Source organism: Camelina sativa, chromosome 11, assembly GCF_030686135.1.
Source record: "Camelina sativa cultivar CO46 ecotype springtype chromosome 11, ASM3068613v1".
NCBI lineage: Eukaryota > Viridiplantae > Streptophyta > Magnoliopsida > Brassicales > Brassicaceae > Camelina > Camelina sativa.
Genome location: NC_141890.1, coordinates 47603286 through 47627128, shown reverse-complemented (window position 1 = coordinate 47627128; position 23843 = coordinate 47603286). Strand labels below are relative to the sequence as shown.

The following is a 23843-nucleotide window of genomic DNA, read 5'->3' as shown; positions in this document are numbered from 1 at the left end:
ATTAGAAAGATTTGAGGCGCAATTTCCAAAGGGACCCGCATAATATTCTTGCCTCCATCTTCAAGCAAAGCATCAAACCACAGCGTAGATTCCCATGCATCCATCTCTCTCTCTCTTCTTACCATTTTTTTAATATCTTCTTGGGAGCTTTCTTTTTTTGTTTGTTTCCACATTAGTGTCAAAATGTTATCTCGATTTCAGAAAAATGGATTCGTTTTTTCACCATCTTATTCTTTCTCTTTGATTCATTCATTCATCAATAATGTGATCTATCGCTAAAAATCTCTACTTCTTTTTTATTTTTAAAAAGCGTATATTTTTCCATCTATAACTATAGCTAGTCTACTACTAGTTGCTCAAAAGTGATTTATACGATATGTTTTCAATTATCAACAAATATTATTTAGTAAATTTAACGTTTTACCCCAAGAAGAAGAAAAGAGTATTAAGTGTAGTTAATACTACTATTAAATTACATGATATATAGGGTAAAACGCTGATATATGACTCGACAAAATATATCATCTCACAATAAAAACTTCTCCTCACACACACTAGTAATTTACATGTTTCGTTTAAAAGGATACAAGTTCTTAATTATTGGAAATTCACATACTTTTTTTTTGTTTTTTGAAAGAACTTGTAGTATTAGAATGTACTTATATATATATATATATATTTGTGGTAGTTTTGTAATGTAATGACGAATCTTGTAAAATCTATCATTTTACAGATGATTTTTTAGTTATAGTTTTAGAATTTTTTTACTTAAATAGATAGACTCATAGTTATAGTATGTGTCGTCACCAAAATGATGCGTGACGTAGACGCGCGTCACTGGTTCGCGTGATAGAGTAACAAACGTTTCATTTTGCACCGTGGGCCTATATTACGAAACTCATGGAATTCGGCCTACTCATCAGACTAATGGGCTCAAATTAAAAGTTCAAATTAGAGAACACTGCATCATAATAACCGGTGAAAATATCGAATGTTTTTAGATCCGGTAAACAGTTAAAATCATACCAACCGGGAATATCTAACCATACTCAAATGACATCTCTCATTTACTCACACACTCTGAGACATCAACGTTTTGATCAGCTCCAATATCTCTGCTCTCAAATGGTTAACCAAATCAGGTACAGTCTTCTTCACTTCAGTAAACCACAGCTCATCCCGGTTCTTCATTCCCTCACAGCTAAACCATTCGCATATAACCCGAGCGACTGCAAGAAGGTAAACACCACAATCGTACCCATTCTTTTGCTGCGGTGTATCATTGCACTCTCTGTATGTTGCGTCTCCGTTAGCCACAAATGGAGAAACCGCCTCGAAGAGGTGTTTGGCGTTAAATCTGTTCACACCCATGAAGCTGTCGTGATGGACAAACGTGTTGGCATCTTTGTAGTACACGAGTAAGCTCCAATGCAATCCGCCTTCTGCTACCTCCACATTCAGATTGTCGTTTACAGGGAATATCAGAAGGTCTTTGTCGTGACACTTGAGGGGTTTCATGAAATCTTTGAGGGATTCAGTGTCGGGGCAGTTGCAGATCCAGAAGGCGATGGAGGGAGGGATTAGCGAGATGGTAGGGGAACTGTGAACCGAGGACAAGTAGCTTAGGTAGAACTCGATAACACGATCATTCAGAAAGTTGGGTCCACTTAGGATGTCCAAATCTGATCTCCTAAGGACGACATCTTCGAAACTGAGGATCTTGTCATCACCAGAAGTATTTCCCATAGCGTTCACTGATAAACTTCAAATGGCTACACTGGAGAATCTAGCAACTCTGCAATATACATAAACACAATTTGTTAAGCCAATTATAGTAAAACACAGAAAAGAAGATTCAATAAGATGAATTGCTTCTTGTTCATTCAAGAACGTTATCAGTAACATGAGATCTTACTGTTTAGCATAAACCTTAACTAGAAGAAAAAAACAAAGGTATTGATGAACACAGGACAATTCCCAGAGAAGACTCAAACGTCATCAGTTTGATTCAATCGGAAATTAAATCAACCTTCAAAAACCTAATTGGATCAAACCATACTTACTTAGCGTGCGGAACAAAGGAATCATACATCAAAGATTGCTATAAAAACAAAATTCTCGTTCAGGCATTTTATCGAACAGTTTGAATACAACACAAATTATTTCGTAAAACAACCAAAAAAACAAGGATCAAATTGCTCCGATCATCCATATAATACCTGTGGCTGGATTTAAGATACTGATCGGAGATAAAGAAACTCAGATTCTATTCCTAAAGAATCATTCACAAACAATTTTTCTGGATTTGATCAGGAGAAAAACACACAAATTATCAATTACCTTTATTCAATCGATACGTATACGCGATTCCTGAAAGATTCAGCTTCGTTTTTTTAGCAATCCGCAGCTTGACAAAACTGTAATCTGATTTGTTTTAGAAAAACTTCATCGCGAGAGTAGTATAAGAAGTATTACTCCCAGCAAGAAGAAGATGAGAAAAAGGAAAGAAAGAGCAAAAAAAAAAGAAACCGACTTGGCTGTTACAGAGAAGGAAAACAACGAATCGCAAATATTAGTTTGGGCTCATAAACCCAACCAATTTGGGCCGAAAGCTATGTCTTATCAGTATCTTCACAATTATGAAATGACGATTATACCCTTCTTATTCCGAGGAAGATTACGACTTACGATTTCCATTTTTATCAGATATATTAAAAGAGTAGTCATACTAAAATTATCAAAGTTACGAAAATACAAGAAAAAGGGGAAATTTTTGCCAAATTAGTTTCCTTTTCCTCGTAGAGAGGCAGATAATGTAATTCCGACTTGTGTTGTAACTAGGAAAAGGAAAACTAACAAAATTAGACCCTAAACTTCTTCTATAAATACTATTTAGCATATCACCACAGATCCCAACAATCTCATCATTCACAATTCTCTCATTCTCAAAAACCACACAACAAATTTATTAAAGGAAACCCTTTTCTGTAGATCATCAATGGCAGTCGCTGGTGATACCTTCTCAATGTCCACCATGTTCGATGCTTTACCATACCCTACTGGAATCTCCGGTTCCGTTCCTCCTCCGGGGTTCGCCTCCGCCACCCACTTGCACGCTGCGATGTTCAACCTAATGACTTGCTGCGACGGTATGTCCTCCTTTAAAGAGATGATCGCAACGTTAGACAAAACAGAGCTTCAGAGGATGGCGTCGTTGCTGACGTCAGACTCCGATTACTTCATGGCGATCGTCACAAACAAGCACGGCTCGAGACGCGTGCAGAAGCTCCTCGGCAAATCAGATGACGCGGACGCAATCTTCTGCGCCGCTATCTTGCGCCGCTTCCTCCAGATCACGACCGACAAATACGCATCCTACGTGACGATACGAGCCATGGTCGTTTTTGATGACAAGGACAAGAAAAAGGCAATGTACGAGCAGATTCTCTACTACGCTCTCGACCTAGCGTGTGACCAATACGGCTGCATCGCCCTCAACGATATCATCACCGACGCGGATGATCCTTACTACAGAGATCAGATACTAGACTTGGTCGCATACAACGCTCTCTGTCTAAGCAACGACGCTTCCGGGAATTTTGTGGTCCAACGTGTGCTTACATTGAATGACTTGCGTACCATGCACAGCATCGCGGTTAGTCTCCGTGGCCATTGCATTGACCTCTCGTTTAAGAAGTATGGGAGCTACATCGTGGAGAAGCTTCTGGAGGCGGATGAGTCCATGGTAGTGGTGGTTGTGGAGCTTTTGGAGTGCGACGGAGACAGGTTGATGAGGCTGGCAAGGAATGAGTTTGGGAGTTTCGTGGTGTACAAGGCACTGAGATCGACGAAGATGTCTAGGATTGATCTGTTTTGGGATTTGGTGAAAAAGCTCCTGCCTTTCCTCCGTATCTTGCGTAGGTCTCACGGAAGCAACATTGCAAACATCTTGGAATCGCTTAAGCTTCGTTGCTGATCAGTAACTCTGTGTTTAAGCTAGTCACCTAAAATTGGTCGGGTTTTTAAGGTAGATTACCTAAAATTGTTCTGGTAGTTACATAACTCTTGCAAGAAGGTTTTTTGAAAAGCAAGGTTGAAGTTTTAATATATATATTTTTTTTGAAAGTTACAGTTTGAAAATCGATCATTGTTTTGTTTTCGGAAATAACAAACACAATAAGCAATAAGAATATAAGATCTTCTCCTCTCCTCTGCTCTCTAATAGTATATCATCTTGTTTGCTGTAGAATCCAGCTTGAAATATAATACTGTTAAGATAATGTAAGCTATATTGCAAAATAGAAAATTTGGAATCAGAATATATTATATTGACTTGTTTATTTCGGTTCAAAAGTAGGAAGAAATGTAAAAGGTAAGTTTATGAGAGTTATATGGTGTAGTGGACAATCCATAGAGTCCGAAATTAATTTTCGAGATGGGAAACTTGTTGAGCAAGTCCTTTCCTCTGTATTAATGAAGGGTTTTAGATGTGAACACCACCAATTCTTCAATTAGGTTTCTCTTTTTTTTTTCTTTCTTTCTTTCTTAATTCTCTTGCTCTCCTTTAAGAATCATGTCTCTGCTTCTCAGCCATCCCCCGAAGCTCTGCTTTCGGAAACCCGTCTTAGTAAGATCTTCTCCTAATCACTCTAATGGCTTCTCATCTTCTTCCTTGCCGCAAACTCCTCCTAGTGTCATCATGTACGTTGATCCTTGTGGAGCTGATCCCGGAAAATTTGTGATTAGGAGGGCTGGTGACAGCTCTCCCCTGGAAAAGAAGTTGCCCAGGGAGTTGACAAACGATATGAGAACCGATCGGAACATCCAATGGATGGCTAACTACTTTGAAGGACGGCGTGATGGGTCTCCAAGACATTGTTGCATCGGATGCAGATCCAAAACGTATCTCTCTGCCTCCTCTTGAGGCTCTTCCTCATTGCCAAACCCAAATTATCACCAACGTGGCAATGTCCTCATCTTCTCCCGAGGAAGAGGATTGTGTTGTAGCTTTCAAGTTCTTGGGACCTCAGCTCAGCTTTTTCAGACCCGCTGAGAGTAACTCCGAGTGGACCAACATCAGAATCCCAAACCCTTGCTTCTTCTCTTCCCCTGTCATGTATTCCAAGAAAGATAACATGTTTCGCATACCTGGATCTGGAGGCCACCTCATTGCATCATGGGATCTTCACAAACATGGCGAGAAGCTCAAGTTTAGGAGGTTGCAGTTCAGAAAGATTCCCAATCTGACAAAGAACAACAAAGCGTTTCTGGATTCGTGCTACAAAAGCGAACACTTGGTGGAGTCAATAACCACCGGTGAAACTTTCATGGTTAAGTTGTACAAGAAGACCATCGGTGGTACTGCGAGGATAAAAACAGAAGCTTTAATGGTTTTCAAGCTAGATGATAAAGGAAGTGCTGTTTACACTCAAGACATCGGAGATCTCTGCATTTTCCTCACAAAGTCTGAACCTTTCTGCGTCCCTTCTAGCTCTTTTCCCGACATGTATCCTAACCATGTCAAAATCTTGGATGTCAACGAAACCACAATTGTCAATCTTGCTGATCAATTTGAAAGTGGAAATTATTAAGAGTAGCAACCTCCATTGGTGACGTTACGGAAAAAAGAAGAAGATCCTAAAGTATCAGTGGAGCAACTTTGCTATATTCTCCCAAATAGTTATGTTTAAACTCTCTAGTTAGCAGCAATCATTCATTGGTGTACTTTAGTTACATATGGAGGATTAAATAACTGGTAACTAGTGTCAAATGCCAAGAATCTCTACTACATGAAGTGATGCAACCAACACTTGTTTTGTGCTTCTGTTCAGGCTTCAGCTCAACGTGGTAACTATTTATTATAAAATACAGAGCCTAAATGATGAGATTTTATCAGGTTATAATACAAGGCATCTGTTTAGGCGATCCTATAGTCCTATTACTATTTCAATTGAGTTTACTTTTCTAATTTTTATTTGAATTAAGTTAACTTTTCTATTTTTTAATATTGATTCGCATATTTTTTCGAGGAACGAGATAATTGTTTCTCGGTGTATATAAACAAACAATGTACTATATATATATATATATATATATATATATATTTCTGAACTGATATAAAGGACAAAGCTCATAAATATCGAGTTCTTTTAATTTACAAGGGTTTGACAAGCGAGGACATGGCGGCGAAGAGCAACACGGACCCCGTAAAAGCAGGGATTAGGGTTGCAATTGGTGACAGGAAGGAGAATGCGCTGTTTAGGACTACGGGACTGCTACACAACGACCACATGGCTTCTATGGTTCGAGAAACTAGGCCGAGAGGAGCTTTCTATCCTCGTCAAACCAAGGCAGCTAAGAAAGAGTTTTGCGTTATTTGTTTCGAAGACATTGATTCTGAACTTATTATGTTTCCAGCTGATGAATGTGGTCACTCGTTTGCTCTACTTGTGTTAAAAAATATATAGAGGTGAAGCTGCTTGCTGGAAGGATACCGAATTGTCTTGGCCTTCGGTGCACGTCTATGCTGTCTATTGATAGATGCCGCAATCTTTTGACTCCAAAGCTGAATTGTATGTGGAGACAGAGGATTATAGAGCATTCCGCAGACAGAGTTTATTGTCCTTACCAAACGTGCTCTTACTTGATGTCCAAATTCATGCTTTCTCTTTCTGCATCTTCTGAATTTGGACTTAGGAAGTGCTTCAAATGCGGTGGCTCCTTCTGCCTCCACTGCATGGTTCCATGGCATAGTTCGCTATCGTGCACCGATTACAAGAAGTTGCATCCTAATCCTCTAAATGAGGAGGATACAAAGCTAATGTCTTTGGCAAATCTTGAAGGGTGGCGTCAATGCGGCAGGTGCAAACACATGGTTGACCTTTCTTGGGGGTGCAACCAAATAATCTGCCGGTATAATTTTTTTTTTCTTTTGATCGAATTTGATAATGTTTTGGCATGTAAAGGTATTGCTGCATAACATACAATTTCATGCTTTCTCGTTTAGGTGCGGATATGCTTTTTGCTACACGTGTGGAGCCGATTGGTACAGAATGAGCCATGGAAGATGCATCACTTTTCGGTCAGGAAACGTACGCCCGACGTTTACTATTGTACTAGTTTCCTTGTTATGCCTAATTTTATACCACATACTCGCATAGTCTATTAGGACGACTCAGCACACACAGCTGGTCGCACCTATTATATGTGCTTTGTTCTTTCGACACTCTGAAACAAAATATATATTTTCTTTGCTCTATAACAATTTGATGTTTTATAGAATTTTTCAAAAAGCTATACTGTTTTTGGTAACTAAAATCCATTTACAATTTTTATATAAGAAAAACAAAAAAATTCAGAGGCACGACTTCGACCCCTGTTATATCGCTGAACCCTCAAAATTTGCCAGACTTCCGACCAAAACCCAACAGCAAAAATCAAAATCTATCCAAGGCACCCAAACATTAACATCGCTGCTCTCTGCAAAGGAGAAAACATATCACTCTCACATATACTATCAAAACGAATAGATGATTAACCAAAATCACACATTACAGAATTAAATGATTCAGTACCTTTCAAGTTCAAATTGCTCTTGGGGAATCTATGTTAGGGTTCTGCATCTTTGATGAGAACTCAATTCTATATGTGAATTTGTAGCAGTTTTTGAGTATAACTTCCCCAACACTCCGGATCAACCAGAGAAAATCCAACAAAGCGGAACCTCTCTTGATGCCAGAATCACATCCCATATGTCCTATTATACACATCTCCGGGACTTGGAATCCGGAATTTGGGTTCTTCGTATCCGTTGTTGTATATGCTCCCATTAAATCCCAGCCGTTCATTCCTAAGAAGCTCTGCCATGCCTAGAGAGTTAACACTTTGGCCTTCATTCCACTTATCCCAGTGACCATTAGACAAGATTGAATTTGCAGATGGTTGTTGTCTTGGGTGCTGTGAGAAAGGGGATAAGCTATTTCCCTGTGTTTGATCCATTAGCCTTGAGCTGATTCCATAAGGATCGGTAAGTGAAGGAGATAAGTTTCTAAGGTCATGATGAAACCCATTGACTTGTTGTTGTGCACCAGACAAAGACTGCTGTCTCAACATTTGGAATCCTGTTTCATTTTCAAAAGAATTCAGTTGTGATGAGAATCCTGATCTCCTATCCAAGTCTGCATTTACCATCCCTCTTCCTACAGCTAGAATTGCAGGATCCACAAATTCAATATCACTTGCACCACTCGAATTACCAACTGAAGGTGGTACTTGATATGCATTCCTCAGCAAGGAAGAAGAGTCAAGAAAACGAGTTCCTACGATACAAGTGCACAATAGTTATAGTCTCTAGCATGAACTACACTCTAAGCTACCCCATAATAGATGAAAAAAAAAAATACCTGGCACAGTATCAGAAGATAAGCCCACCCTTTCATGTGAAGAGAAGCCAGGAGGCGGTAACCTGTTGGGAGCAGAAAATCCTGGAGGAGCCGAAACTTGGGGTCGTGAAACTGCAAGAAGACAACGGGGAAAAAAGTTGGAAACCTAGCAGAAAAATATAAAATCGCGCAAAGTCAGAAAGCCATAAATACTAACCCGGATTCTTGTGCGAAGAGAATAAAGGACTAGCAGCAAAGTTATCCAATCCACCCGAGTAGTTTGATGCAAATCCATTTAGACTCCCGAGATTATCTCGATAAATATCTCGGCTCACTACAGACTCCTGAATAGGTTGATTTCTTGACAACTGCCCATAAATACTATGGGTGTCGCTGTCGTATGCTTGATTATTAGATTCTTCATACCGTGCAAAAGAAAATCTAGACTGGCTATTATGTTGCTTAAGGAGGTTTGAGGGTTTAAGAGTACTAGATCGCTGATCAACTTCACCGAGCAACTCTGCCAAATGGTGTGGAGAAGTCAAGGATTCATCCCATGGATCAAAATCGAGTGACAAAATGTTTGAAATTATAGCATTCTCTGCACTGTTGATTTTGTTCCTGCCTTCATTAGAAAACAGTGAGTTCTCCACAGTGTTCATTTTGTTCCCGCCTTCATTAGCAAACAGAGAGTGCTCCACACTGGTCATGGATTTATCACCAAATCCATTTGGAAGATGCAATCTATCACTGCCTCTATCCAAAGAGGACCTCGAATTTGAGTCGTTCACACCTGACACACCTAAAGTTTCACAAGGCAGGGAAGAACGAGAAGCCATATGATTTGTATCCAAAATGGAACTTGACAAATTAGACATAAACCGCGAGCGGATAATATCCTCTTCAGGGTGATGCTGTAGGCTATCGAATGGTGATCTATCCTCCACTTCTAATTTTGAGCTACCTTGCATCTGCGATTGCAGATCTGATCTCCACTCCCACTCTGGCCTTGAGAGGGGGGCTCGATACTCTAATACGATAGCTTTCTTATCAGTGTTTATAGAACTATCCATCCTACATTGCTCTAACTGTGGCAACTTTGATACCTCATGACCAGGTTGTCTAATAGAACCTTGATCACACCAACTACCAATCGCCATTGTAATATCGGGATGTTCATCCCTACAATTCATATCAATTCCCATGCGTGCAACACCATCCGACAAGTTTCTTACAATAGGGCCATCTTCTACAGCTTCATTTGCATCGTTAAATGAGTTCACAGTAGCTGAAGGCTTGTCAATGTCCCCGTCACCGTAGGAAGAGTCTAATGAACTGGATAACCTATTGCTAGTGGGATCTCTATCAAGTGGGGTAGTCCTCTTGGACCCGGAATCAACCACAACATTATGCTGCAAAGACTTCAGCACGCTAGGTTTGCTTTTGTCCACAACTATTTGGCTTTCTTCTTTGCGCGATGGTCTTTTAAGAACGTCACTAGAGGATACAGGCCCATGAGCTGCGTTTGCAACTACAGCGGAAAACGCCAAGTTTCCATTTACCGATGTTGATCTTTGCACATCAGAAGATCCATTTGAGGTAGCCGAAGTTGCTAAAGACTGCTGGTTTGCAATATGTGTCCCCCTGCAACAGAATTCCCTATTTTATCGGATTGACCAGTCGGAAATACTTCACATAAAAAGCATCAGGTTAAGACATACCATGACGCTGCAGCAGGGAGAGCAGTTGATCTGCTAGAGCTCCCACTCCCACTAGGAGGAGAATACCTGGGAGCACTTGCTGCATTCTGCTCATATAAAAATATATTGAGACATCAAATAATAAGCTCAGTAAACCAAAGAATTTTCATAGCTAGTCATGCTACAACATCATTTTAGTAATGAACTAGGATTAATAAATAAGAAATGCTTCAGATGTTTAGTATTTTCCGGTTTGTTTGGGCCGTTTAAGGCTTTCGAGAGTTTTTTAAGGCTAAACATCCTAGGAAATGGTTTGTAATCTACTCAGAAGTTAATAAAAAATATTATTGGAACACATGACTCAAGCCAAATAGAACGTAATGTCAAGTGAAAGTTGAGATTGAACTGAACTTACGGTTGAAGGAACCTTTACAACTGGTTTAGCAGAAGAAATGTCACTGGAATAAGCATCCAGTGGTGGAGGTAGTAAGCTCCCTGAACGGTGCTGCAGAGTATTTGTTGCTCCAGTGATTTGTTGAACTCTACTCCTTCAAAATTACTATAAGACTTAACTAATCATCCAAAAATACTAGAGCAACCATCATATTTTACATATACTAAGTAAAACGGATCCAGGAAACAGAACAATCATGATTCATGAATGCAAGAAGGAATTATAAAATTTTAGATGGTAAAAATTTACCTTGTATAAGCTGATATGACTTCATCTTTTGTGAAACTATCTTCTTGAGAACCAACCTCATGCAAATAGAGACAATCAGGATTGACGCATGCCTGAAATAAAAACATGCAATTCATAAGCCAAAAAGACAAAAATTTCAACATTTATCTGAAAAGAGGTAACCAAAAGAAGAACTCAGGGACTCAGCAAGCAGAACATAAATCCATTGGAGACATACCACATTTCTCAGCCATGCATGACAATACTTGGTTGTCCCAAAGCATGCCCTGCAATATACATGAGTGAGAGTACACAATTATTAGGTGAATGCTTTCAGGTAGTTTCAGAAAATAAGAAAGCAAGTTAAAACTTACTTCAGTGATTTGCCATCCAAGACAAACCCATGAACAGCCTGAATGCAGCGAACAGCCTCTTCCTCTTTTCCATAAGTAATATATCTGGGACAGGAGAAATTTTTATCAGAAAAAAAAAAACAAAAAATTATAGCAAAAGGCAAAGAAATTTATGCTAAGAGGAAAGTTTTACGATAAGGGAAGTCTATACAGAAACGCACACACTGCATGTATTGTTTGGGAATTGTTGGATGACACCAGATGTTGTTCGGGACATGGAAACCTTTAGAACTTTTCCATACTGACCAAAATATTCTTTATGCTGGAGTAGCTGAAAAAAATGGAAGGCTAGTTAAATAGCAATCCACAACAAAATGAATTAGAGGTTTGGATGAAACTTCACATACATCTTCATCTGCTAGATTAAGGGGCAACCCAACGATGTAAACAAGATTCCTTTGAATCACTCGCACACTGGTGAGTTGTTGCTTTCTTCCCTCAGAAGGTTTTGATTTAGACTTTTGGATCTTCTTGTGCGCCATGTTGCCTTCCGAGGCCAGACTGTGAAGAGGCAATAGACAAAAGCCATCAGCAAAAGAAAAAAAAAAAGATTTTCCCAGACTGAAAACTAAATTCGCCAAAAAGATAATGCATCATATACCTGTCACAATTAACAGTCATCCCTACAATCTTTTCTTTGTCATATGGAGTGCGACAAGCTGGACAACGCCCTTCTATTTGATCTTTCTCTGCCATGTCCACTATGTGATGCCAGCACCAAACACATATCTGAATCACATATCACAAAAATATTAACAGAACAAAAATCAATGGTCAATGAGGCTAGCACAAGATGTGCAAAATTCGACCACTGAGTCAATCCTTATCACATCTATTCTATTTCCGTGCTACGCAGATAAACCGTAGCAGAAACTTTGAGATACCAAGAAAATTAGATCGTAACCTAAGAGGCTTTGAGAAAGACGGGAGCTATTGAGCATTGCAATAAGCAAAAAACCTATTCTCCCTACTATGATACTCAGTTTCAAGACTAAGCAGTAACAAGTCAAAACACTTCTTAACAGAAAACAGAAGGTAGATGGAAATACCTGATAGCCGCATTTGCAAGGCTTCAACTGTTGATCAGTCAGGTCCATCTCTTCAGCACACAGTGGGCAGGTCTTCTCTCCATGGTCACTCATGTTGGCCTATAAGAGAAATTGAGATACATTAATCAACAATCCCACAAAACGTTTCTATAGATTCATAAAGCAACCAGATAAGATACAACTGCGCTGAAACCACAATCTCAACCACAGGCTAAATTGGCTAAAGTATGATAAGTATAGCATAGTGAAAATCAACAGAAGAAAATAAACTTTTTTTTTGATTTTTTTGCCGGAGACTAAATTTATCATCAGAAGAAAAGTCAATAAACATTCAGCATAATCCCAATCAAATCCTAGAATTATCATTCATATGTTAACTCATCTCATCAACGTTATCAAATGCCAAATCATAAAAATCTAAAATTTACTCTAAAAATTCAAACTTTCAGATCGAATACTAAGGAATATAACAATCAGAATATCTATATTAAAAAAAACAAATCTAAATTGAAGAACTCCAAAAAAATCGATCTGTGCATGCGCCGTGAGACGATTCAATTAAAGACGCGTCAACGGACAAAAAGTGAAAACCAATCGTTATGAAAAAAAAAAGTCCAAAATCTCAATCACGATTAACGATCCAAACTAATAAACTCATGATCCCACAAAAAAAAAAAAAACCCCACGGATTTAAAAAAAAACACAGAATTAGGGTTTTGAGATTCAGCAGATTCAAACTCAACGAGAGAAAAAGGAAGGAGATTTCTCAATAAGAAGAAGAACACATACGATTCGAGAAGGATCGATTGAGATTGCAGAGGGAGGGAGGGAGATGGAAGAAGATTTGAGATGAGGAAAAAAGGAAGAAGCTCGAACGAGAGAGAGAGAGAGATATGGATGGCTGTGATTTCTGGGGCGATGGCTTTTTTAACCTCTTAATATTTATATATATTTTTATTTTTTGTTGTCTGCTGCCAGATCCACGTTGATGTCTTGTTAAACTATTAAATAAAAAAGGGGGTTTTGAAACTTATTACCCTTCTTCGTTTTGTTGTTTTATTACTGATTTAGTCCGGTTCGGTTTTTGTTACTCGGTTGATTTTGGCCGGTTTTATGTTACTACCAAAATTACTCGACCACATGTAAAATCTTCTAGTCTTGGAATTTTTTTTAAGTTACCAAAAAAAAAAAAAAAAATACACAACCACATACAAGGAAGGGTATTTATAGCTATATGACTACATTTTTTTTTTAAAATTATCTACGTGAATAAATAAGTGACAACATCATATTATCACATTTTAGCTAACTTAAATCAAAATATATTTTGTATTAAGTATAATAGATATACAAACAAATTTTATGCTATTTAATTTTATGAATAATCAAACTACTTAATTTTATAATTAATTATATTTATGTTGGGCTAAAAAATGTTACATCGTAGCTTTTGTAGTTTGTGAAAGCAGTCTGAGTAGTCTTGATTATTGTATACTAACCGCTTGTTTCGTTGCGGTTATTCAATGCATAACACATCATTTCTACAATGGTTTTCTTAGGTGCTAGTTTTTTTTCCTGAAAATAAAATCAAAATCATATTAATTTTGCAAAAATAAAATAAAAAAATTCACTGTATTTAAAGATTATATAATGGTTGTATTTGGTTTTGTAATATATTTTTAAAACAGCTTGAAAATTATTTGATTTTTCAAATGCAACCTCATAGTTCAATGTTCTCCAAATTTTGATGAACAATCTTCAAAATTAGAAAAAATAACTCGAGATACACTCCAAATAATGCAAATAAGAGTTTATTATTCACTCTCATTGAATCATTATTGTCCTTTGATGAAGAAAGAAAATATTAACTCAAGTTAATCAAAACATATATCTCATTATGTAAAGAATTGACATGTTTTTTTTGTAAACATGATATGTAATCCAAATGAATAAAATTCATGATACCCTTTTTAGTTCATTTTAACCACAATATCATTACATTAAGCATACTAGATACAAATTTGTGTCATGTATGAACGAATTTTACGCTATTTAATTTATAAATTGTTATGTTATTTAATTTTTATGAATAGTTATAATAAAAAAAAATGTTGAAACTTACATAGTGGTTAAATTCATGTGCAACTCGTTTCTTACTATCAAAAACTGTTTTGGAATGTTTTAAACCTATCATATTTTAAACTTGAAAGTTTAATTATCTAAAATACGAAAATTGAGTGGGTGGATAAGTTAATTTCAACTATTGATAATAGATTTCATCATGCCATCAATTTAAACAAAAGATGGTGGTATAAAGGCCCCTTGATTGATCGTTTGAAACGAATATTTTCGGTGTACAGTAGTTGAAGAGTCTATCATACATACAAGTGCTTTTTGACTACTCTTTGCCTATTCCTCTACTTGTAAATTTGTAATGGATATGTCAACTGATTCTTTTAATAAATTTCTTTGTTTAACGTTTATTTACTTTCACCAAACACTGCAATGAAAAAGTTGGACAGACATCATAAGTTCACACCATAAAAGAGATACCAAACACAATCACCGGTTGGTTCGGTTCGGTTCGGTTTTATCTTATTAAAAAAACTCGATCGGTTCGATTCTGAATTTTTCTACTAATAAAAAAAAAAGGTCTTGTTTATATTTATTTCCTTTGTAGCGATTAGCGAGAGAACATCCATTGAAGCAAGCTCTCATCACAGAGAAGAAAAGAGAGACTCTCGATTAGCTCACAGATCCACCACAAATGGATAAAAGTTCCCTCGTATCTGATTTCCTCTCCTTTCTCAATGCTTCTCCCACCGCTTTTCATGCCGTCGGTAATTTCCCTGTTTTCTAGTTCCTCAGAGTTTGAGAGAGTTCTGTTGTGTAAAGTTTTAAAATTGATTTGATTGATTGATCTATAGACGAGTCAAAGAAGCGGCTTGTAAAAGCTGGGTATGAGCAAGTTTCTGAGAGAGATGATTGGGAACTCGAGGCCGGCAAAAAATACTTCTTCACCAGAAACTACTCCACTATTGTTGCTTTTGCCATTGGTCATAAGTAAGTACCACTCATTGTTGTTGTTGTTTCTACTAATCTAATATAGCTGCTGAGTGAAAGTGAGAATCTTTTGGATTTTGTTTTTTGAACAGATACGTAGCTGGAAACGGGTTCCATATCATAGGAGCTCACACTGATAGCCCTTGCCTCAAATTGAAGCCTGTATCAAAGGTAGGTTCCCATTTGGATTCAGGATTCTCACTTTCCTTTTTAAATTATTTGACAAGAAAGTGTTTTGACAGATAACTAAAGGTGGATTCTTGGAGGTTGGTGTTCAAACATATGGAGGTGGCCTTTGGTATACCTGGTTTGATCGTGACTTGACTGTTGCTGGACGTGTTGTTTTAAAAGAGGAGAAAGCAGCAGGTTCTGTCTCTTATTCTCATCGCCTTGTCAGGATTGAGGATCCTATTATGAGGATTCCTACCTTGGCCATCCACTTGGACAGGTTTAACTTTGTGGAATACTTCTTTGACTCTTGTTTCTAATTGAGTTTGCGATTAGCAGACGACTCTATATGTTTCTCAATTATTTTATGTAGACAAGTTATAATAAGAGACTTTTTCCTTTTTTTGCCTTGCTGACAGGAACGTGAACAGTGAAGGTTTTAAGCCAAACACTCAGACACAGCTCGTTCCTTTACTAGCAACAGCGATCAAGGTGCGCTTTTAGTGTCTGCTATGTTTTTCAGAACAAACTTAAAATGAGACAATTGTTACTGGACATGGAAGCCATTTTCACTTATTTCTTTCTTAGTTCCGCTGTTTCGTTCAGTCTTGCTAAAATGTTTGTTTGGACATTAGCTATCTTTGTGAACCCTTTTTATCTGTGATGTCAAACCGTGTTAGTCGAGTTTGCAGCAGACTTAAAATTCTTGCCCTTTTGCATTTTATTTACATTTTGTGATATATATTTGAAGGCGGAGCTCAATAAAATGCCAGCTGAAGATAGTGAACTTGATGGAGGAAAGATGTGCACTCAAACTAGTTCAAAATCAAAGCATCACCCACTTCTTATGGAGGTCTAGTTGAAATATGAGATTTGTAGTTTTCATTGTGAATGTTAGATCTTGCTCTTGTTTAATAATCAACTGGTCCTTGTTTTTTTTCTTCTACTTCTTAGATTATTGCAAATGCGCTGGGTTGTAAACCTGAGGAGATATGCGATTTTGAGCTGCAAGCATGTGACACTCAGCCAAGCATTCTAGCTGGTGCAGCAAAAGAATTTATTTTCTCGGGAAGACTAGATAATCTCTGTATGTCATTTTGCTCTCTGAAGGTACGTTTTTCACTTTTACTTTTTAGAGGAATATATGAGTCCATGGTCTATATTCCCTGATCTTAACTATGCCTTAGTTAGCCTCCACTCTCTCCATATTCTTCACATATAAAAACATGTGTTTAAGCCCAATATAACTTATGTCCACCTAGTAGATGTTTCTGTGCAAGTATGTTAACTCATGTTGAGTGTATGTTTTGATATGGGTCACATCAAAGTGAGCAACTCTTTGTGTTTTTTCTGTGTGCGACTAAAGCATCTCTAACGATGTGCCCCTTTCTTTGAATGGTACTCTATATCTAACTTTATCCATTATGTTACTGAATACATTGATGAACAACTGTCAGTCGACTCGGGTGCTTAATTAATCTGTCCGCAATTGCATATCTCTTATTCTAATCTGATGCTGAACTATATGTTTGTACATAGGCACTTATAGATGCAACGTCTTCTGAAAGTGACTTAGAGGAAGAAAGCGGAATAAGAATGGTGGCACTATTTGATCATGAAGAAGTTGGTTCCAATTCAGCACAAGGAGCTGGTTCCCCTGTCATGATTGATGCTATGTCACACATCACAAGTTGCTTCAGTTCTGACACTAAGGTAGCAAACGCATTGAAGTGATAGACATTAAACTGGGCTTGTGTTATACTTTTTGTTCCTGGTTGCTCATTATAATTCACTATTATTTAATCGTTACAGGTGCTTAAGAAAGCGATTCAAAAAAGTTTGCTAGTATCCGCTGACATGGCACATGCTTTACATCCAAACTTTATGGTAATCATTTCATCATTTGGCAATATTTTTTAATTTTTATGCAGATAAGTTGATGTCTATCCTTCCTTGCATTGTGATTTCATTTTTTTTAGGACAAACACGACGAGAATCATCAGCCGAAGATGCATGGAGGACTTGTCATCAAGCACAATGCAAATCAACGTTACGCAACCAATGCCTTAACTTCCTTTGTATTCAGAGAGATAGCAGAGAAGCATAATCTTCCTGTTCAGGTATGATTTGCCTGAGAGTGATCCAGAAAATTTTCTTACTCATTACATATTATAAATGAGTATGGACAGGTTTGACCAAAAATAATAATAATGAGTATGGGGATAAAAACTGCAGGATTTTGTGGTGCGTAATGATATGGCTTGCGGATCTACCATTGGTCCAATACTAGCAAGCAGTGTGGGGATAAGGACTGTTGATGTTGGAGCTCCTCAGCTCTCGATGCATAGCATCCGTGAGATGTGTGCTGCAGATGACGTGAAGCATTCATATGACCACTTTAAAGCTTTCTTCCAAGAGTTCACTCACCTTGACGCCAAACTCACTGTTGACGTTTGAGAGCTTCTTATATTTTATTTTGCTTTTTAAGTTGGAACTGAAGAAATCTTAATCATTTGTTAGGACTTAATGTTTACAGTAATAAGGATTTATAGCAATGTTATGTTGCTTGGGGTTATCATCAATTTATTCTTCTGAATATTCATCAACTTCTTAATAAAAATATTTAAGTGAGGTGTTTAGGTCAATTATCTTGAAATGATACTTTTGTTGCGGTTCCAGGCAATCCCGTTATGGTCCATGATGATGATTTGTCGGACTCTTAACAAATCACAAATTTGGTCCCAAGCATGTAAATGTCATGGATTGAATAGAAAATGCACGACATGTTCACTTGTATTTGTACTAAAATCTTGTGAAATATTTCTATTAGGTTTGACCTAATGAACATCTCAAAATGTGATAAGAAAAATAGCTCTTGTGGAAGCCAATCATGCCTCAAACAACAAGTGCTTTCTACATATTTTATTTCTTACGTATACAAGATCATAAAGTGAGTGTGTTCAACAAAGTTTTTAACCTTCAGTAGTGATAAGAGAGTAAAAAATAGTTAAGTAGAAGAAACCTAGTTTTCAGTCAAAAGCAGGAGGAAGACCTTTGTTATTATACTTTGTACAGTCAAATGGTCCTACAACTTGATTACTCTTCTTCTTGACCTGGCCATCACAAAAGACAAAATGGGTTCCTCAAGTTAGTTTTCACGAACGAATTTTATGACATCTACTTATCTTTTGAATGAAGGTACTTGATAAGTTGGTCAGTTAATGAAGATTATAACAAAATTAAGAGATATTAATCAACCAAACTAATAAAGTCCAAATGTTTTGAAAGTCCCAGTGTTTCAACTTGTTTCCTAATATCAAAACCAAATGGTAATGAGAGAGGGAGAGAGGATTATACCGGAGACCATGGACCTGGTTCAGGAACAGATTTCTCTGTTGGTGAATGTTGCACACGTCCACTTTTCAGTGTTAAAATTTCCTGTATATTTAACAGAAGAATTCTGCTGAGACATTACCAAAATATGTATTATATGCAATAACAGCAAGTGGGTCTTCAGTTCATTATCAAGGTTTAATTCATATATTTGAGAAATTTATACCTCCCCAGCAGCTTCAATTGCAGCTAACCACTCGTCAGAAAATGGAACAGCATTTGGAGGCTTTACAATTATAGGATCAGGTTTCTTCTCAAGTTTAGCATCCCTATTTAAACAGTGAATTATCAGCGGATTTCTTAAAAATAAACTGCAATGGAGGAAAAGAAAAGGATTACAAGCGGAGAATATATTACTTACAGTGGTATCATCTTATCATTGCCTTCTGATGTTTTGCTTTCTAATGTCAAAATGTCATCGCTGAATACATTGGACTCGTTAGTCTGCATATCATCTCTGACTGAGAAAGTCTCTTTCATGGCTACTGGAGTTCCTGATTCTTCCACTCTGGGCGCAAGTGCTACAGGATCAGGAGAGATCTTTACAATTTGAACTTCCTCTCCTTCATGGGGGACGAGTTCTTGACCAGAAACCTGTGCACTGAAATCCTTTTCAGCATCTATCTGGAATTTAGCTTTTACAACATAGTTATGCTCAAGGCCTCCAGAATTTGAATCATCTTTTGACATCCCTACAGGTATTCTGGAAAAAACTGTGCTCTCATTGAGATACTCAGGATTTCCAAATATAGAATCCGAGGAACTGATTGATTCACTTAGTAGAGTATTAGTTTTTCCACACAGGTCTGACGCAGTATGGATGTCTTCTACTTCGGGATATTCTTGCTTAAGAATGCCCTTGACGGAAAACTCATCAATGTCACCAGTGAGCTCTGAACCAGTAATCACATCCACCTCTGTGCGCTCCAAATTATCCTCAGGCTCCTCATCTGAACAATCTGAGTCTGTAACCAAGTCCATGTCTTCCAGCTCTGAGTTATCTTCAAGCTCCTCATTTGAATAAGAGAAAACAGCAGCAGATTCATCTTTTTCTGGAGAACAACCAACTAATGTTCCAAGTTGATCAGCTTGCTTCATTACACAACCATCATTTACATCAGATGTAATTTCACTACTCGAACTATTGTATTGCTTCTGCTTTTCAGAAGTTGATTTCTCCGGGAAGGGTTTAATCTCCGTGCTAACTTCAACGGAGGAAGGCATTAGTAATTTCACTTGTTCCATGTTGTCAGCATCGGAAGAACCAGTAAAGCTTTCTATCTGCATATCAGACTCATCAGCTCTTTCGTCCCTAGTCAAGACATCTATCTCATGACCACCCTCTTTCATCTCAAAGACTAATTGGCTCGACAAATGTTGTTCTTCAGATTCTCTAAACCAGTCTTTGCATGCAGAAAATGGACCAATGAAATCAGCATCACAGTTTGTCTCTGTGCAATCGCTTATTTCAGTTCTCTCCTCCGTTTCTAATACAGCTTGACCATTACACACCATGTTATGATCACACAAGATATTCGAAACCGCATTTTCCTCAAGATGGTTGCATGGTGACTGAACACAATCTGGTGCTTCAGCAGGCCGAAAAGGTATGAAAACATTTTCAGTATTACCTAACCTATTTTCTGAAGAAGAGGGACTGTCTACATCACCCTTTATTGAACCAAAATCCCCATTGAAAGTTGGGTCTGCAGTGAAGGAATCCAAAACCTCAGGCTGCTTTGCTACATCTTCAGTAGACTGATAGACAATCAACGCATCTTTTTCTCTAGAAAGACAAGGACTAATCTCCTCTTCAATTCCAGGGTGCACGCATCCATTTAGAGGTTGTCCATGTACGTCCGGTGTATCAAAATGTCTACTAAAATCATTGGTGGAACACATATCTTCTTCCTCCCGATTGCTGACTTTCAACTGTGAGTAGTTATCAAACAGTGTCAACTCATCGCAAGGAGGACCCTGCATCGGGGATTCCATAGAATCTTTCAGCGGTGAAGCACAGTATTCTTTGTCTGAGCAGCAAGACTTCCTTCTCTCATCCCTATTATCGTCAGACATATTACCATCATGCACATTACTTTTGCAGCCTGAGTGCGGCATCGCACTATTACTCTGGAATTCTTCACACTTTGCAGTAGAAATCTTCTCAGATGTACAATAAGTTACATCATCCATAGCTAATTTTCCAGTATCACCTTGCACGGTACATTGGTGCTGCAGGTTTTCATTTATCTGAGAACTCAATGAACAACACAACGCTTTGGATTCTACTTCCTGGGTGCTTTTCAAGTCCACTTTCACCTTTTCTTGTGAAGGTTTGGGTAATATAGATTGAGCAGAGAATTTTGCAGTGGAACCTGAACTGCTGAAGTTTCCAGTTGCTGCCTTTGAGTTGACACGAGGAACCTTTTCAGCAATTTGGGGTTTCTTGAAGGTAGGGATCGAAGAAAAATGAGAGGCTGAACAAACATCAGATCTGGCTAGCTGACTATTTTTGTCTCCTGCACCGTGCGACGGTTGAGAGTCAGACTGCAAAAATCAGGAATAAGTATGAGAGATTTACAAGCACAAACCCTAGTTATGACACGATATAATTCAGTATATTTCAGTAGTATACCTGACTGAAATAGCCAATGGAAGGTTTTGGCACTCTTAAGCCTGATGGTTTTCCCAGTCGTGAAACTGCGGACTGCGTGTTTCCAACTCTATTGCAAGAACTTTGAGCTAACGAGGTGCCCATAGTAATTACATTAGAGTCTGTCGATCCATGACCAAGCATAGCCACAGTTGATGTAGTCATAGGGCCAAGATTGGACTTTCCAACAACAGAATGCTGTGAGTTGGATACTGAAGATATTTCTGATGTTTTGCTGATCTAGAGTTCAAGAAAATGAAATACATTACTCTCAATCGGAAGACAATGGGAAAGAAAGCATTTGCTGCAAATTTCTAGTGCATAAAATATTTGCTATATTGATTTGCAGAGGGGCAGCATAGCTTTACCAGATTTCGTCTAGCTGGCTTCAGAGAGGGCTTAGGAATTGAAGGTTTACTCGCCAAACTGGATTTTGTTTTATTCTTGATGCTTGAAGTGTTTCTAGAGGAACTTCCAGATCCTAAGCTTATCTGAGAATTCTCTGTCGTATCAGAAGAGAAAATCAAGGTAATGCGATCAACAGCAATATATAAACAAGATGTCGCAACAGTATTTTCGACAAAAGTAAGAGAGCAAAAAAAAAACAGGTTATGAGGCATACTTAATTGAGTAGGTTGACTATTTTTCGGTTTGCTTGGACTCTGAGTGGTCCTTTTCATATTGTTTGGAGCTGAAATTGGATCAGATTTGGTTGTAGGAACTTTAGATATGCTCAGCTCCCTGCTACGTGATGTTGTTGTATGCACATTTGCAGGTCTTTTCAGGGTTCAAGGAAGTTAAGGTTAACGAGCAAAAAGAACAAAAACAAGAAAGCAATAGAAGCAGCCAATGATGGTGATTGCCTAAACACTCGTTAATCCAGTCAAGAAAAGGATATGAAGATGAAGGAGGAGGTCGGGGGCAGCCACTGCGCTTGGAACCACTCCTCAATTCCTGAGCTGAGGTAACTTTTTTCGGGGCCTATATTGCAGACATTCAATGTTTAGATAGAATGTGCCTTAAAGAAATTGTAAGAAATGACAGATCACACTCATTAGCTTCATAAAATTTAGGTCCAGTAAACTCACCAAGGAAGACTGAGCTTTAGATGGTGATCCGTACTTCGGCAGTATGCCACTCACAAACTTCTTCTCTCTGTGTTTACTATTCACAGGCAAATCGTCAAATAAGTTTTCTTCAAGTGCTTGTAGTCCTGGTGAAACACTAGTACATTTGGAAGCTGACGTTGACTCTCTATACTCTTCCTGAATGGCAGATAACCGATCTCCACCAATTTGGCAAGCAGTTCCAGTTATTTTAGATAGCTCAGATGAATCCAAAACACCTGGTTCATAACCATATCACACATCTTAGTACCATAGACTAAACAAGAGAATGGTAAACAAATCCATATAAAAAAGGTAAGTCACCTTCTTCCGTTGAAAAAGCTCTATCCCATGCTAAGCTTTTGCGAAGATTAAAACCAGCATTCTTTTTCTTCTTCTTCATCTGCTGTCGCTCCACACTCAATTTGGGCAATTCAACTTTAGAATTCTCCTTTCCTACACTATCTGTATCAACAGTAGGGCATGGCTGCTCCATGCTGTTGTTGTTTCCTGTTACTCTTCCTGCAATAAGAATCCACCTTCATATATCCGCTAAAATACACAAATTTATACTGCACAGTGAACATCTAAAATTCCCCCCATTTTTTCAAACAACGCTAATTCAAATGTTCAACCACTCTACTCTAATAGAAGGAGAAATTAGATTCAAACACTCAATTTAACGACGCTCAGATCGAGAAATCGAAGCGCGCTTACCAATTGGGGAAAAGGGAGGCCGAGTAGGAACGATACGACTCGATCTAGGGATTTGAAGAGGTGAGCAATTCAAATAACTCTTTTCTCGGCTCGAATTAACTTTCTTCGGAGTATTATTCAGAAGCCAATAGTCTTCGTCATCTCCTCCAGAGATATCTAAGAGATCCTTGTCCATTTCTAGCCTCCTTCCGCTTTCTAGCAGTTTCCGAGATCTGACAAGTGGGGAATCCGAAATCGTATAGCTAGCTAGGGTTTTTCCACTACTTACACTGAGAGAAGCTCTTCGGAATAGGCGGATTAACCTAGCCGGTAATCGGAAAATCGTTCGGCCGATGTAAGATTCGACTGTAGAAAGGAATATTCCGGCCTCGTAAGCGGGAAGAGAGGTTGAAAAAAAACTTGAAATTGAAAAAGAAGATCGGACCAAACGTTCTCCTATAATCTCAGGTTAATTTTGTCATTTAATTCTGATATATTGGGCCAGAATTTAAGCCCATATCTACTTTTTGGGCCTCAAC

The 23843-nt window shown here is 38.1% G+C and overlaps 5 protein-coding genes and 2 pseudogenes across 11 annotated transcripts; 4 read left to right on the top strand and 3 right to left on the bottom strand.

Moving 5' to 3' along the window:
- Nucleotides 1-928: 928 nt before the first annotated feature.
- On the bottom strand, nt 929-2593 carry LOC104726616 (NEDD8-specific protease 1). The gene is made up of 2 exons (XM_010445509.3): nt 2341-2593; nt 929-1795 (listed from the first exon to the last, which is right to left on the bottom strand). Exon 2 carries the CDS (start codon nt 1744-1746, stop codon nt 1072-1074), a length of 675 nt encoding a protein of 224 aa, XP_010443811.2. The 5' UTR covers nt 1747-1795; nt 2341-2593; the 3' UTR covers nt 929-1071.
- Nucleotides 2594-2920: 327 nt separating this feature from the next.
- On the top strand, nt 2921-4208 carry LOC104726615 (pumilio homolog 18 pseudogene; annotated as a pseudogene). The gene has a single exon (XR_015571497.1). The product of XR_015571497.1 is annotated as a pumilio homolog 18 pseudogene (transcript).
- Nucleotides 4209-4573: 365 nt separating this feature from the next.
- Nucleotides 4574-5591, top strand: LOC109127448 (uncharacterized). Its single transcript, XM_087473330.1, has one exon. The coding sequence runs from the start codon at nt 4860-4862 to the stop codon at nt 5589-5591; it is 732 nt and encodes a 243-aa protein (XP_087329456.1). The 5' UTR covers nt 4574-4859.
- Nucleotides 5592-6171: 580 nt separating this feature from the next.
- LOC104729011 (E3 ubiquitin-protein ligase RSL1-like) lies at nt 6172-7537 on the top strand (annotated as a pseudogene).
- LOC104726614 (uncharacterized) lies at nt 7229-13220 on the bottom strand. 6 transcript variants are annotated; one of them, XM_087473324.1, is made up of 14 exons: nt 13015-13220; nt 12226-12324; nt 11778-11905; nt 11524-11677; nt 11338-11447; nt 11138-11221; nt 11002-11050; nt 10785-10876; nt 10497-10629; nt 10103-10188; nt 8599-10025; nt 8403-8513; nt 7575-8318; nt 7229-7479 (listed from the first exon to the last, which is right to left on the bottom strand). In XM_087473324.1, exons 2-13 carry the CDS (start codon nt 12316-12318, stop codon nt 7741-7743), a joined length of 3045 nt encoding a protein of 1014 aa, XP_087329450.1. In that variant the 5' UTR covers nt 12319-12324; nt 13015-13220; the 3' UTR covers nt 7229-7479; nt 7575-7740. The 6 variants fall into 6 exon arrangements, with proteins under 6 accessions (XP_087329450.1, XP_087329451.1, XP_087329453.1 ...); XM_087473325.1 differs by having other exon boundaries at nt 10497-10623; nt 13015-13209; XM_087473327.1 differs by having other exon boundaries at nt 11310-11447; nt 13015-13145.
- A 1476-nt stretch (nt 13221-14696) lies between these two features.
- Nucleotides 14697-18101, top strand: LOC104726613 (putative aspartyl aminopeptidase). Its single transcript, XM_010445505.2, has 11 exons — nt 14697-15065; nt 15153-15288; nt 15381-15459; nt 15531-15736; nt 15876-15948; nt 16208-16309; nt 16411-16566; nt 16996-17169; nt 17269-17343; nt 17436-17576; nt 17692-18101. The coding sequence occupies exons 1-11, from the start codon at nt 14993-14995 to the stop codon at nt 17911-17913; spliced, it is 1437 nt and encodes a 478-aa protein (XP_010443807.1). The 5' UTR covers nt 14697-14992; the 3' UTR covers nt 17914-18101.
- A 151-nt stretch (nt 18102-18252) lies between these two features.
- LOC104726612 (uncharacterized) lies at nt 18253-23756 on the bottom strand. Its single transcript, XM_087470919.1, has 11 exons — nt 23326-23756; nt 22933-23130; nt 22591-22847; nt 22401-22483; nt 22125-22288; nt 21871-22004; nt 21485-21742; nt 19211-21396; nt 19016-19118; nt 18814-18894; nt 18253-18569 (listed from the first exon to the last, which is right to left on the bottom strand). Exons 1-11 carry the CDS (start codon nt 23498-23500, stop codon nt 18486-18488), a joined length of 3723 nt encoding a protein of 1240 aa, XP_087327045.1. The 5' UTR covers nt 23501-23756; the 3' UTR covers nt 18253-18485.
- Between the last annotated feature and the right edge of the window lie 87 nt (nt 23757-23843).